The sequence below is a fragment of the Martes martes genome, assembly GCF_963455335.1.
Source record: "Martes martes genome assembly, chromosome: X".
NCBI lineage: Eukaryota > Metazoa > Chordata > Mammalia > Carnivora > Mustelidae > Martes > Martes martes.
This window is the reverse complement of record NC_137897.1, coordinates 67,432,679-67,449,164: the sequence shown is the minus strand read 5'-3', so window position 1 is coordinate 67,449,164 and position 16,486 is coordinate 67,432,679. Positions and strand designations below refer to the sequence as shown.

Genomic DNA, 16,486 nt, shown 5'->3' with positions numbered 1-16,486 from the left:
TCAGGGGGCACCTGGCTGGCTCAGTCAGTAGAGCATGTGACTCTTGATCTTAGGGGTTGAGATTTGAACCCTGCGTTGGCTGTAGAGTTTACTTAAGAATAAAATCTTTTTTTCTTTAAAAAAATAAAGAAATTGCATCAATTTCCACTTCCATTAGCAGTGTATGAGCGAGACTGCTCCCCCAGAACTTTATCAATACTATATGTTATCAAATAATTTCATTTTGCCAATCTGATGGGTGAAAGTTTGTTATCTCACATATGCCCACAATGACTGCTGCTGCAGCTACTACTATTACTACTACTAATATTCAAGTGCTTACTACCAGTCAAATATAGTGTTAAGTACTTTATTTACCCCTCATAACCACCATGGAGAGTAAGTAATACTATTGTCACTTTACCTATGAGGAAACAGATTCAGAGAGGTTAAGAAACTTATTTGAGTCCATTCAGTTGGTAAGTGATGAAAGTAGGACTCTAGTCTAGGTAGTCTGGCCAAGAGTTTGAACTCAGAACCATTATCCTATATTGCCTAAGAAAAGGATGTTCATTGCTGTACCATGGGTAGTAGCCAAAGACTAGAAAAAAACTAAATATCTATCAATAGAGGGATATTAAATAAATCACGTTGTAGTCATATAATGGAATTATAGATAACTATTAAAAATGAGGTATCCCCATACCTTCTGAGAACACAAGATCTCCCAAATATATCAAGTAAAAGAATACAGGTGTAAGGTGAGGAATAATGTTTATAGCACTCTACCATTTGTATAAAAAAAGAAATAAAGGGATTACTGATCCCCTCATAAACACACACACACATGCATACACATACACTATCTCCAGCAAGATTCACAAGGAATGGATAATAGTGCTTAACTCTGGGGAGGACAACCTGGGGTGGGGTTAGGAGGCTATGGAAATTTCTTCGTCTTATAGTCTTTGTTTGACCTTTTGTGTTAGCTGGATTGTTTATGAACCACATGTGTATTGTTCAGTTATAAACACAAAACCAGTTGATCAAGTAAGTTTACTGGACAATCAACTCATTTCATTCCCATTTAAAATAGTACTCATGTGGTGTTTCCTGAAGACATCCTGTACCTCATTATTTACCCATTCATTCAACAGATTTAATTTTTTTATTTTTGACAAATAAAAATTGTATATGTTTAAGGTAAACAATGTAATGTTTTGATATATATGATGTGAAATGATTAGCATAAATTAATTAATATATACATCACCTCCCATAGTTACCTTTTTTGTGGTAAGAACACTTGAGATCTACAATCTTAGTAAATTTCAAGTATATGATACATTTTCGACTATAGTCACCATGCTGTACATTAGGTCTCCAGAACTTATTCATGTTGGAACAGAAATTTTGGACCCTTTGATCAATATGTTACCTTTTCCTCCACCCCCAGCCTTTCTCTGGTAACCACCATTCTACTCTCTGTTACTATGAGTTTGACTTAAAAATATATATTTTTTAGATTTCACATATAAATGAAATCATGCAATACTTGTCTTTCTCTGGCTCATTTTACTTTAGCATAATGTTCTCTAGTTTCATCCATGTCATTACAAGTGGCAGAATTTCTTTCTTTTTAAGGGCTGACTAGTATTCCTTTATAGATAGATAGATAGATAGATAGATAGATGGATTGATCCATTCATCTGTTGAACACTTAAGCTGTTTTCATATCTTGACTACTGTGAACAATGTTGCAATGAACATGGGAGTCCAGATATCTCTTTGAGATAGTGATTTTATTCGTTTTGGATATATACCCAGAAGTGGGTTTTCAGCAGATATTTTTGAGTGCCTATTATGTGCTAGGCAATGAATGATGTATTGGAAATATAATGGTGAACAACATAGGCACAGTCCTTGCCTTTGTGTAACTTACATCCTAGGAGGATAACAGATATAAAATAAAAATTGCATAAGTAATTTGATATTTCCAATCAAGAAAGTTCAAAAAAGGAAGAGTATAGGGTGATAGGAGACTTAAGGCAGATTGAGGCCTAGATGAAGACTTGTTAGAGAAAGTGATGTTTTGAATGAACTTCAAAATGAGCAGGATTAAAGTAGAATAAAGGGAGGACAAAAGTTCACCTCAGCACATGGAAAAACATGAATGAAGGCCCTGAAGCAGGAAGGAGCATGGGGTATCAGACAAAACGGAGAGACAATATGGCTGGAGCTTAGAAAGAAAAGGGTGAGAGGTATAAGATGAGCCTAGAGAATCCAGCAGGGACTTTAGACAATGTCTAAAATTTTGGAGTGTGTTTTAAAGAAAAATGGGAAATCATGCTAGTTTTAGGGAGGGGAGGACAAATTAGATTTGAAATGTTTTATAAAGATTTTATTTTTAAGTAATCTCTACATTCAATGTGGGGCTTGAACTCACAACCCTGAGACCAAGAGTCACATGTTCCATCAACTGAGCCAGACAGGCACCCCTATATTTGAATTTTTAAAAGTTTGTCTACAGTGTAGACAGTGAACTGAATAGAAGCAAGCATAAATGAGGGGTCCAGCTGGGACCTACTGTAGTAGTCTAGGCAAGAGATTATACAGGCGGTCCAGATTGAGAGGTGGATATGTTTCCAATATAACTTTGAGACAGATCTGGCAAGAGTTGCTGATTAAATTGGTTTAAGAGCAAAAGAGAATGATACATCAAGGATGATTCTTAAGGTTTTTTACTTGAGTAACTGATTAGAAGGTGGTACCGCTTCTAAGGGAGAGAATACTGGATGAAGAGGTTTGGGAGTGGGGCTGAAATGTTCAGGAGTTTGGTATTGGACATTTTCAGAAGAGAAGTTGAGTAAGGGCTTGAATATATGGATCTGGAGCTCAAAGGAAAGCCAGTGATAGAGACCATTAAATAACTGGTTTGTAAAAAGATGACACATCAGATCCCACAGTTAAGTAAGCTTTTGAATACAAGGTAAATGTTGAGGGAATCATGGTTTTTCAGCTCAGGAAATCATTAAGTACAAAATTAGAATCACAGTGATTTAATAGGTAAGCCAATTTGTATCCCTCATCTCACCATACTGTGACTTATCCAAATAAAATATTTCAGTTCTCAAAAATAGATATCCTTAGAGTAATAGAATATATAGCAATTAAGCTGCTTTGCTTCATGCTATTTTACTGATATTACCAACCCTATATTCATCTTTAGTTTGTAGACGATCTATAAAAATACATTTGAACAGCTCAATACAGGCTGGCAATTTTACCTTTCCGAGGGTCCTGCTTTCTAGCTTCAGAATGAAAGGGATTTCATATTTGGGGCAAAACATATTGGAAAATTAGCAGTACAGAGTAATATTACTTGTTTATTTTGTTTTATATCCCACTAGATGTAAATTTCATGAAGTCAGGGGTTTTTGTCTGTTTTACTCATTGCTGTAATTCCAGCATCTAATTCAGTGCCTTGCACATAGTAGGTATTTAATAAATATTTAAGGAAAATGAGTGAAATAATAAGTTGTGTCTTCACATTGTATCTATTTGTTAGAAAATTTATGAGTCCATAGAAAGTTAGATATACTCACATTGAAAAAGATATATATATATATATACACACACACACACACACATATACACATATCAATAGAGATACCTTAATTTATCATGTTTTTAACCACCCATTCATAGCTTCTCACTGTTAGAGATTCTGAAGTTTCCTGTGTTTACTCTGGGAAATCTATTAATTTTCATTTCCACCAGTAGTATTAAGAGTCTCATAGATCTATTTAACTTCTTTTTCTTTTTTTTTAAGATTTTACTTATTTATTTGACAGAGATCACAAGTCAGCAGAGAGGCAGGCAGAGAGAGAGATACGGGAAGCAGGTTTCCTGCTGAGCAAAGATCCGGATGCAGGGCTCGATCCCAGGACCCTGAGATCATGACCTGAGCTGAAGGCAAAGGCTTAACCCACTGAGCCACCCAGGTGCCCCTATGATTTTATTTATTTGACAGACAGATCTCAAGTAGGCAGAGAGGCAGGCAGAGAGAGAGAGAGATGGGGAAGCAGGCTCCCTGCTGAGCAGAGAGCCTGATGTGGGGCTTGATCCCAGGACCGTGGGCTCAATCCCAGGACCCTGGGATCATAACCTGAGCTGAAGACAGAGGCTTTAACCCACTAAGCCACCCAGGCGCCCCTATTTCACTTCTGATAGTACTCAAAACTTTCTTTTTGTATCAAGGCAAATGGCAGAGTGATTTACTGAACAATAATACATTACATGTCTCAGAGGAGTATCTTACACAAAATATTCATCAGAGGACCATCACAAGAGAATTGTTCAATACATCCAGAGAATCCATAAAAGAAATTAAGAAAACATGTAAAATATTGCTAAATATTATGGCAAAATGCAGCAAAACAAAACAAAACCCAACCTAGTAAAATACAATTTTAAAGAATTTTCATGGAACCTTAGCAAAATAACAAACATGTGTTGAGCATCTTCAATATATAAGACACATGATAGTGTGGGCAGATATAAAGATGAAGACCTAGTCCCTGTATTCATAGTACTTGCCATGTGCAAGGGGAGTCAGAACTAAGTTCAGTTCAGCAAACACTTATTGGCTTTCCTACCAAGCATCAGGCTCATATTAGATGCAGGGGGTAAAAAGATGAGTAAGGCCCAGACCCTGTCATAGAGAGACTTATAATTTAGGGCATTATATATCTGGGTGTATCCTTTTGTATGTGTGGAGGTGTGTGTAATGTATAGGAACCAACATAAATGCAAAAAATTTTACTGCACTTTGGGAGGCTATAACAGGGTGTTAACACTACATAGAGAAATTCAACACGATATAGGGAGGAGATAAAAGGAGGAGGTGGTAGAACCTGAGCTGAATATTAAGGATATGTTAGCTGGAGAATGGGAATATCATTCCATGCTGAAGGAAAAACTGTGACTAGGAAACCACAAACAGTTCAGAGGGCAGACGGTCTAAGGGAAGGTCCACTACCAGCACTTTCTCTTTTGAAATTATTTCTCTCTTGAATTATTTTGAAACTCTTGTAAAATACCTAAAATAACTACAACGAGCCCTAAAGCCCCTCATTAATTTTCAAACACAATCACTTCAGTATCAGGCCATTTTACCTTGATCATTTCTGCAGCAGGTTATCAGAAGAATCTTGTATGGACTCCTTGTACACGTATAAAAAACCAGTTTCAGAACCAATACATGCCTATCAAGCAACTACTATGCTTTCATATCTTTTTTCTCCCTCCCGTAAAGCGAAGCTAATTTTGTAAAAATATACTGCCGGGTGGCTGCTTGGACTAACTAGAACAAATTCAGACGCAACTTAGGTTTCATTGTGGCGAAGCTAAGGCGAGAGGTTTTTCGTGGGTTTTCGTTGGGGAGACATGGAGACGAAAAAGATAGGGGATATAGTTTGAAAGAAATGGTGCGAAAAAATATGCCTGCGGTGGCGCAAAACGAAAACACACACACACACACACACACACACACACACACACACACACACACGGGGAAACAAGTTTCCAGGCTGGAATGAAGATTTCCTTTGTTCACAGACCAGGCCCCTTTCAGTTTCATTCCGCCCTTCATCTATCCCAGCAATTCTTGCTTCATCACTGCCAAGGGGCACCCAGGTTTTCCCATTCATCCTAGCTAGCAGAGCAAACATCTCTATCTCATTACTACCCCAAACCTCCAGGCTAAACGCGCTACTGCACTTAGGCTGGAAAATACACTGAACTTTTAACATTTGCGTAAACATTTCAAATAAAATGCTGTAGCCGCCTACCTGGACCGGCCACCCAAGAACTACAATATCCAGAATGCACTGTTTTTCCTTCCGCCTTCTACCAGGGCAATGCCTGACTAGATTTCATTTCCACAAGCAATAGTCACATGACACGTTTCCTTTCAAGATGGCGGATAATCTCCCTTCGGAGTTTGATGTGGTCGTAATAGGGACGGGTATGTGCGGCTCCGGGACTTCCCGAACAAAGTGTAGGAAATCTGTCTTGTTCCTACCTTCTCTGTCAGTGTTGACGGTTAGCGAGAAATGCCGGGGATTGAGGATGGGAGGGAGGATGGGAAGGAAGTGAGGTAGTGTGGAGTCAGTGCGGGACTTGGCAGCTCCAGGGAGGGGCTTGGACCCCCGGTACTTAGCGCCATTTGAGTAGGGGTCGATCTGGTCGATGCTGATTGCTGAGGTTGGTTGCTGAGGGTGATTCTGTAATTTCCTTAGAGCGAGGTGGGTTTGTAGTGTGGTGAGAACGCAGGGTCGGGATTTTATCAAAGAGACGTTTTTGGTATGACATGGTTTCCTCCTTGTTGATTTCAAGGTGATATTCCCCATCATGTTGTCTCGCCCTTAGGAATTTTTCATATATTTATGTAGTCTTAGGGTGTAGTGCAGCTCGGATACAGCTCGATCCTCAGGTTTTCCAGAAAGATGCTTAGTTGTTGCTCGTGTATTAATTTACTAGGATAAGGACACGGATTCTTTTCTATTGTGTTGACAAGCCTAGGGAATTGTATTTTGTTGAAGTAGCCCTTCCTGCTTTATGATGCTGGAAGATAGCGTTTTGTTCTGTATCACCCACCTATCTTCTCATGACTAAATGAGCTGAGAAGAAGCTTCTGTGAATTCCCCTTCAGGTGTGTGAACTTATCTTCCCCTCGTTTACCCATCATTTATTCTCCATGTTTTGGGTGGAGCCAGAAAAACCCCTGCAATTTCTAGTTGGCAGATTCAGCGTACAACCCGTGGCAGAAGATATTTGGCAGCAGTTAGTATTTTGTTTTTCTTAATAGTGTAAAGGGCGGATTTTAGATGGCATGAAGTAGGATGTTGAGTGGGGTTTTCTCCTGTTTGCAGAATGTGGTAGGTTGGAGAAGCTCTGGTGGATAAGAACCTGTCGATTGTGTTAATGAATAGAGTTGTCTTCTCAAACAGTAGGGGCAGCCATGTTTCTAGGGCGGGAGTAGAAATAATAGCTACCTGGTTTTGAATGCTTATTATTTGCTAATTGAGGTGCTAAGCACTTTAGAAGCTGTTTGTACAACAACGTCATAGAGTAGGTATTCTCTACACTTTACAAAAGAGGAAAAGGGAGTTTAGAAAGTTTGTCGCGTGCCCAAGATAACACAGCTGGTAAATTTCCAAAGGCCCATTCCATCTCAGAAGGAGAATCAGTGCTTCAGACCTTCAGAGCTAACCCATATTGATAGAAATAATTGAGAACAGTTGTTTCTAGACCTTGCTTGGCCTTTAAATAGCTGTTTGAATTGCTAGGGAACTTAATCTCTCTGAGCCTCAGTCTTATTTTTAAATACAGAAAGGGTAAACTAGATATTCTTTCAGGTATTGTCTAACCAAAAATTCTCTTATTCTAGTTGCACCTGGGTAAGTGGTCTGAGGACAGTAAAGACATGTGTTTCCCCATTATGAAAACTGCATGGCTGCAGGTAACTTGGCTGTAGTTGCTGTGAACAGATGTTGGATGAGAGCTGGAAGGAGCCAGTTGACTATTCATTTGTTTTCTCCAGTCTATCCTAAAATCGAGAACAACATCCATTTTTGAATAGCTGTATACCATACTTGGATTCTATATTATTGCCTTTCTTTTTTGTTACCTAGGAACTTGGGGTGTTTAAAAATTTTTTTTTGAACCATTATAAGATTTTTCTTATCTGGATTCAAATTTTAATTGATAAGAGTGCTAATTCCTATTATTAAGTGCCATTAATTCTTAAATAGTTGCTTTCTGGTTCAGTTCATAATATGGACTATATTCATTTTGTTAGAGTCTGTTATGGTAGAGGTAGGGAGATACTGTGAGTGATACAGAAAATTGCATTAGGCGGCATCTGGTGTATTTAGAAAAAGATTAATTTTAGACCTATTCCAGTGAGGGTAATATTATTTCTCAAATTATAGGAAGAACTTACTTGAAGTTAATTGTAAGTTATTTTTTTTAATATCACTTAATGGTGAACATACTATGAGTTTATCATGCACGCTGCAGAACTTTATGTTATGCAGCTTTGTTTTTAGATATGTTAAAAATGGGGAAATTGGATAAAAGTCATTTCCCAAATGATTCTAATAATTCCAGTCATTACTTAATTGGAATTATTGTTAATGTGTTTGGAATATTTTTCTTCGGAAATAGTTTGCTGAAAGTAACCTTAAAAATGTTTGCATTAGGGGCACCTGGGTGGCTCAGTCCATTAAGCATCTAACTCTTGATCTCAGCTCAGGTCTTGATCTCAGGGTCGTTGAGTTCAAGCCCCATGTTGGGCTCCACATGCTGTATATGTTTGCATTACTAAGTACTAGCTTGAGTAAATTTTAGGAAAAGCAGCATTTCTTCGATTCAGTTTTACTGACAAAAGCAGAATTAAACATGTATGTGTCACAAACATGAAGAAATAGGCTATGAAATGTAATTTTTCTTTTAGTAGATTTAGCTGTGTCAAGAGACAATGGCTACAAATAAAAACATCTGTAGATAATAGTCAAATCCCTTTGTCCTTGATTAGTTTTTTTTTTTTTTTTTACTTTTCATATCAAGATTTTTCTTAAGGTCATGTTTTGAAGAGATTATGAGAAGATAAAGTTTTGTATGTATTTTCTTAGTTATTTCCATTTCTTTCTGATTACAAAATACAGGAAATATGTGTCAAACACCCAAAGGCAGAGGAATAAAATAAAGTATTTGAGCTGTGAAAATTATACAAGAAAATGGAATAAGGAAGGGGGGCCATCTGGAGTCTTAAAGGAGAGGACAAAACAGAATGTAAGTGATGTTCTAGAGAGTGGCTTTCAGTTTGGGTACATGGTTGTCATTTTCAAGACATTTTGCCTTTTAAAAAGACATTGTAATGATAATTTTGTGGGCTGTAGAGAAGTATCATTGGTTTCAGGTTAAAAATTGTCCCAGTAACATAATACCTCACTGAAAGTGACATCTGTGTAATCTGCAATCTGCATGAGAGCCAACAGTTCAACAGAAGAGGGGGCAAGGTGGAAGTTAGGAGAACTGTGATAATATTGGCATGCTTCTTACATAGTGGAATCATTCAGGCCCTCGCTTAGAGTGTATTTTTATTTTAGAAATAATTCCATATGCTCAGAGCATATTAGAAACATCCTCAACTTCTGCAAAAGCTGTGTTTGGGGGATGTCATTAGATAAAAGTGATAGTTCATATCCTAGTGGGAAAGGAAAGAGACAAACACCTAAAGTGCAAGCCTATGTCAAATAGTAAAATGGCCTGGGACCAGTTTGTATAATGACAGACACTCATTTTTCAGAGTATTCAACCCACATTTACTGAGAATCTAGTCCCTGCTTTGTGAACTTTACTGGTTTGCCTGTTTTCAGAGACTGGGATTCCTATAGTCACAGCCTCAGAACTGTTCTTAAGCCAATGAGGACTTATCATTGCATCCTTCTTGCTTTCTGAAGACGACACATAGGGATTCAGTCTGCATCCCTTTCCTTTCTGAAGTATACCACACAATTATACTTTCGGAGTTCTTTCCCTAAGATGGACTGTGGAGTGGGCTAGCTTAAAATTTTTCCTGCAGGGGATAAACACATAGACCCTTTTTGATTTAAGAGTTTTATTCCTAAAGATTATGGGGAAAGAAATGAGATAACCAAGATAACAAACATGGGAGAAATTACAAAGATTAATGCTCCTAAATTGTGACTACTTACCTAGATAAGTAACTATGTGTTCCACATAGTATGATAATAGATGAGGCAGCCTGGTGTAATAGGAATCACTTGACCCTTCTACTGGGTGACTTTGGGCAAATTACATCACCTCTTGCGATGCCAGTTTGTTCATCTATACAGTGGGAGATTTGAATTAGGTGACCTATTTACCAGTTCTAAAGTTTACCATTGTGTAACCTAAGTATGACCCTGGGTCTTTGAAAAGGCTAAATTCTGTATAGTCCTTTTAAGGAGTCAGGTCAGTGTTTAATATACTTTAGAAATGTGGGTGTCAAAATGGGTCATAAAAATTTTCTTATAAACAGTAAGCTGCTTTTATCAGGAAGGTCACATAGGTAGCATGCTTCCATTCTTTGATGTTGGCTGAGAATTATATTGTCAGCCTTGGCTGGCAACTCAGTGACTATAATGCTTATGGTGGTGGTATAACATTACTTCTCTAAATGTTGGGGGAATAGTATTGGTGCAGGAGGTTTTGTGAAAACATATTTACCAAATACCCCATATGTGATTTCCCACATATATACCTTATTTACTCTTCTCCCAGGATACCTGTATATATTTCTAACGTGACAGGATGCCCATACTTCCTCTGTGTTTCCAAACATACATACACCTATCATCTGTCCAGAGCTGAGTTGTGATTTTTTTGTGTGTGGTAATTGCAAGATGTCACCATTTGTGGGTCATGAAATCAATTCCAGCATTTAAAAAAGAGGTAGAGAAGAATATATCAGAATATATTACATGTAGTAAGGATGAATGTAGTTTAATGAAACAAATATTTCATTTGTGTATAACAGGTCACTGTAAAATACATACATGTATATACATATATTTTTGGAAGATCATTGGGTCAAAGTCTTTAAAGTCTAGAGAATTTTAACTGAATAACAATGAATAGTAATGAAAATAGTATTTCAAAAGTCCTTTAGTTTTACAAATGCTATACCATTCATATATTTTATTTACTTTGACCCATATGTATCTCATTTGAGCAGTGTAGTGATAATGTAGTGATTGACAATATGATTCTGAAATGAGACAGATTGGGTTTGAATCACCTGTGTCTTTTGTGCCACCTTACACATGTCTCTTAATGTCTAAGTTGCAATTTTTCATCTCTACATGAGAGTAAACCTCACAGAGCTGTGTTGAGAATTCAATGCAATATTTCCTGTAAAATGCTTAGTAAGTGCTCAGAAAATGCAGTTGATTTTTTTTTTTTTTTTGCCCCATAATGCCATTCCCAGGTGCTTTTATCATCACTGTTTCTACTTGAATGCATCCCAGGAAGGGCTTTCCATGGAAAGCAACAGAAAGATTCAGATGTCTGAGTCCTTTTCCTCCTCTTCCCATTGGCTGGTTGATAGTAAAGACCTTTGTGTGTCTATTACCACTATTTCTAACAGATTTCTTAATCTTGCGGGTTTACAGGTTTTCTATTTTTCTTTTTTTTCCTCTTTGGTTCATCACCTTGAATTATTTGTCATTTTGTTTTGTCTAAAGGTTTTGAACAGATTTATCTTATTTGGGGCATAGTATGAAACTCTTCTTTGTCAGTGTAAGAATGCTGAAGGAGCTAAAGAAAGCCCACAGATTTTGCTGTTCCAAAAAATGCTTTGCAAGCCTTCAGGCATTTATTGATGGAAAAGTATGTCTTTTCTGCTCTCAGAACCTAGGAAAGTAAAGGGAGCCATCTAACTCTGGAGAAGACTTGAGAGGCTTATCCTTCCCTTATAAGTTTGAGCCAGTTCCTCAGAGCTGCATCTGTTACTAGAGTTCCCTCTGCAGCATCATTTTCATCTCCCATGGCTCATGTCATTTTCTCATTTTCTCTAGTGTTCTCATGATGTTTTGGATAACTCAAGCTACAGCAATTAAAATCAAATATGGCTGCTCATCATCACATTCTCATGTTTAACATAAAATCCCAATGCACAGAAATAATTATAGTTCTGTATAATTGACCTGTAGCTCATGCTAAATCACCTGCTATTCAGTTTCAATGCAGAGTCTTTTAACCGAAATGTTAGGTTGTGCCTGATATGTATATGAATGGTTTTAAAAGTAAAATAGACTAAAAGTCTCCAAAAGTTTGTGTTGACATACATATTAAAAATTATGTATGTGTGTTATGTGTGTGTGTGTGTGTGTGTGTGTGCGCGTGTGTGTGTGTATAAAATGCTAGAGAGATTGGAAACATTTTGAGGATATTTAGTTGTAGGCAAGAAAATAGGGATACTTAGATTGATTCATTGTCTTTTTGCTTTTTTAATAATCTTATTAAAGGGCATTGTAAAAAGAAATGATAATTTATCACAGGTAGTAATTTTCCAAAGCATGATTATGAGAGCCATAATGTTATCATACTGAGGCTATTTAAAAAGTAGTTTGGAAATAAGAGACCAGGGGCAAAAGAGAGACAGACAGACAGACCAGGGGCAGCTTGGCCAGTATGGTGCTCAGTGTAAGTATTTTATCTCATATTGGATTTTTACCAAGAGTTTAAATCCTGTTACTTGACTGATTTGGTTTATATCACATATCTTTTTTGTCCAGCCTAGTGTTACACATTGGGTTATAATGACTATTAATTAATGGAGTTTTAATCATTTTATTTTGCTTTGAAATGTTTTGATCATATATCTGTGATCCAGATTTGCACATTTATTAAATTTATTAATTACTTTTCTAGTATATGTGCTGCCGAAGCGAGCACTAAATAACTTTTCTATATAAGATTAAATGATTATTATGGAAAAATTTATACAAGCTATAGAGAAATAGGTGTTACATACAGATAAAAGGCATATTAGGAAGATGTTGAGTTGTGAATTCTTTTTCACATAAATTTTGTTTGAGTATAGTTGACACAGTTACATTAGTTTCAGATGCACAACTTGGTGATTTGACAAGTTTATCCATTATGTTCACCACAAGTGTAGCTATCATCTGTCCCATTACATTGCTTTTATGAGATCATTGACTGTATTTGTTATGCTCTGCCTGTCATTCCCATGCCTTTACTGAGTTGTGAGTTCTAATCACAACTTTTTTTCCTGTGAACTGTGTTACTTTGTCATGAGCTATCTAAGCCAAATAGATGACAGATAATTAGTTTAGTACCTACAACACACTGTTAAACACATATATGAGAAATATTTACTGTATATGAGTACTGTTCAAAGCTCTTAAAATGCATTACCTTATCTGATTCTCCCAACAACCCTGTCTATGGAAGATATACTTATCTCCATTTTACAAATATATAACCTAAGGCTTAGTTAAGTTTGACCTAGGTCAAGCTATTAAGACTAGAGCTGTTCTAGCTAAAACTGAGTTATTAGAATGAGGTTGTGGGATTCTTCCAAGTCAAAAATGTCTTATACTATCAGTATTATATTAATGTCCCCTAGCTTTGTGGTTGGCAGTCAATTCATTTTTGGAGTCACCTTTGTTGACATTAAAATCCAGATACCAACAAAATCTTAAAGTTTTAACTCATCATTTACAACATCATGACATCTGTATTAGCTTGCAAACCTTTTGATGAAGGTGAACTGCATGACATGGTTGTGTTTATTCCTTAAAACTGAAAATAAAAATCACAGCCACTAAAGTAATGGTAAAAAATGGGGTCAGGGAATATAGTAATATTTCAGGAGATAATTTGTTTTCCCCAGGAATTAATTATTCACTGATTTCAAGATAATTCAAGGTACATAGTTTCCCACTGAAATAAAATCATTGTTAAAAATAACATATAGGCTGCTTGTGCATGTGCTGGAGTTTACCATTTTAGGGTTTTTTGTTTGTTTGTTTTTGTTTTCTTCACTTGCAAATTAAATTTTCAAGATTAAGTGTTGGACTCATTGTCCTGTTTATGAAGTTTGTCTTTTCTTGGTTGACTACTCTTTTGGTCCCTACAGTTTTCAGTATTTGTCAGCACTTACAATGGATGCATCTTAATTGATGGAATGAATATGGTAATATCATTTTCCTCCAAGGGCTGTGTTATTAAAGTAATACTTTTATGTATGTACTTCCAGATGTTTTCTCATTGTGTGTGCATAGATATGTCTGCTTTTCTGTGCTTATAAAAATGTATCATAGATGCTGTTTTGAAACCTGCTATATTTCACCTCACAGTATGTCATGAACATCATTCCACGTCAACCAAATATTCTTTCCAGTGTCATTCTTAAAAAGTTTTTATTTGGAGATAATTGTAGACTCACATGCAGTTGTAAGAAAAAATATGGAAAGGTCATGCATACACTTCACCCAGTTTCCCCATTGGCAAGTAACATCTTAGATAACTCTAACATAGGGGCGCCTGGGTGGCTCAGTGGGTTAAGCCTCTGCCTTTGGCTCAGGTCATGATCTCAAGGTCCTGGGGTCGAGCCCCAAATCGGGCTCTCTGCTCAGGGGAGAGCTCGCTTCCACCTCTCTCTCTGCCTGCCTCTCTGCCTACTTGTGATCTCTCTCTCTCTCTCTCCCTGGCAAATGAATAAGTAAAATCTTAAAAAAAAAATAACTCTAACATAACCAGGAAATTGACCTTACCTATTGACCTTATTCAGATTTTACCAGTTTTACATATACTTGTGTTACTTTTGTTAACTGCCTTTGGAGATGAGCATAGATTTCCCGTCCAAGATTAAGTAAATACTAACTCCTAGTTTATTTTTTAATAGTTTATTTTTTACATTTAAATTTTAATTCACTTGAAATTTACTTTGTTGTAACGTATGAGGGGTTTTTTTCCATCTAAATCACCAGCCAGTTATTCTAACACAATTGATCTAATAGTCTGTTCTTCATTGAGTTGAAATTAATTTTTTTTACTATATATCAATTTTTGCATTTTTTGACAATAATCTAAGTGTCTCTTTCAGTGTAGTCTCTTTCAAAGTAGGAACTACAAATTAAGAATAGACTGGGTCATCTGATCTATAGAGAAATAACTACTTTGAAATCTCAAAAAACAAAAAAGGTAGTACTCGAGTATATAAAAAATCACACCATCTACTCTGAAAAGTAGGAAACCAAAAGAAAAAAATAACAGTGAGAGTATTTGCAACTCATAACAGGACTAATTACAGAAAATGAGTACCTCCAAATTTATGTGAAAAGTATCAAGATCTCTTTAGACTAATGGGCAGAGAATGTAAAGAGAAGATAGAAATAGTCAACAAGCTGCTGGGAAATATTTTTTCTTAATAGGTTGAATGTAAAATAACCTAATTAAAAACATTAAAAGAGTAATAACTAATTTGTTGATGAAGTTGTTTTCAGTTAATGTGACAATATTATAAATTTAGATAACACTTGAGCAAAGTAATTTGACAGTTTGTACTAAGAATTGGAAATATGTTTATTCTATTAGACTCAGTAACTCCAGATCCGAGGATTTATTTTGAGAAAATCATTCAGTATAGTTAGAAGCTACAAGAGTGACATCTATTTTAAAGCTGCTTATCATAGTGAAATTTGAAAATAATGTAAATAGAAAAGTGCTCTGAAAGCTCACAGGAGGCCAGTTAACTGGTGGAATAGGCAGTCTTACAGTGTGGCCTGGGATCTGGTCCGCAACTTTCATTTATATTATAAAACAACATGTACAGGGGCACCTGGGTGGCTCAGTGGGTTAAGCCTCTGCCTTCGGCTCAGTACATGATCTCAGGGTCTTGGGATCAAACCCACATTGGGCTCTCTGCTCAGCAGGGAGCCTGCTTCCTCCTCTCTCTCTCCCTGCTGCTCTGCCTACTTGTGATCTCTCCCTCTCTGTCAAATAAATAAATAAAATCTTAAAAAAATAAAATAACATGTACAAATGAAATATGTACGTGTGTGCGTGCATATTTATTACAGCGAACAATAATAAAGTGAATGACGTGTATGTATGACCCAGTTAAAGAAAAAGAGCATTACTGGAACTTTAGAAGCTCTTCACATGGGTCACTATCATCTGTGTTCCATTCCTTTCCCATAGATGTAATGATTATGGTAAATTGTATTGTTCCCTGTATTTTTTTTTAAAGATTTTATTTATTTGACAGACAGAGATCACAAGAAGGCAGAGAGAGAGAGAGGAGGAAGCAGGCTCCTTGCTGAGCAGAGAGCCCGATGCGGGGCTCAATCCCAGGACCCAGAGATCATGACCCGAGCCGAAGGCAGAGGTTCAACCCACTGAGCCACCCAGGCGCTCCCCCTGTATTTTTTAAAGTGTCTTTGTTACGTGTGTATGCATCTCTGAGAAAATGTATTGTTTTGCCTGTTTTTGGCTGTTGTCTAACTTTTGGAGTGCTATAGTATGTATGCTTTCTGTAACTTGCTTTTTTTGATCAGTGTTATGTTTGTGAGATTCATCTGTACAGATGCATACAGATTTAATCCCCCCTCCCTGCACACTCACATGTACACACACACGCTGCCATTGTGTTGTATACTAGGTTTGCAAATCTTCAGCTTCAGTAGGTTATGCCTATTTACCAAGGTAATTGTATGTATTTGCCCTTTGGTTTACAGCTTTTCAAGCCTCTCTCCTACCCCGGGAAATTTGTAATGTCATAAGTACATTCATGACAAAATAAAGTCATCTGTACATACCATTTTGCAACTTTTTCAGTCACTAATAGTCACCTTTCTATCCATTCCAGTTCATTTTTATCTCCAGTACAGAGACCATATTTAAC

At 36.7% G+C, this 16,486-nt stretch overlaps 1 protein-coding gene across 1 annotated transcript in view; it reads left to right on the top strand.

The window, feature by feature from the left end:
- Positions 1–5,941: 5,941 nt before the first annotated feature.
- CHM (CHM Rab escort protein) overlaps positions 5,942–16,486 on the top strand; it is a gene marked incomplete at its 3' end in the record, with an annotated part of 97,057 nt that continues 86,512 nt past the window's right edge. Inside the window, exon 1 of the mRNA XM_080795336.1 lies at positions 5,942–6,007. Within this exon, the coding sequence (XP_080651462.1) occupies positions 5,959–6,007 (49 nt within the window). The 5' untranslated portion in view covers positions 5,942–5,958. The remainder of the gene's footprint in view (positions 6,008–16,486) is intronic.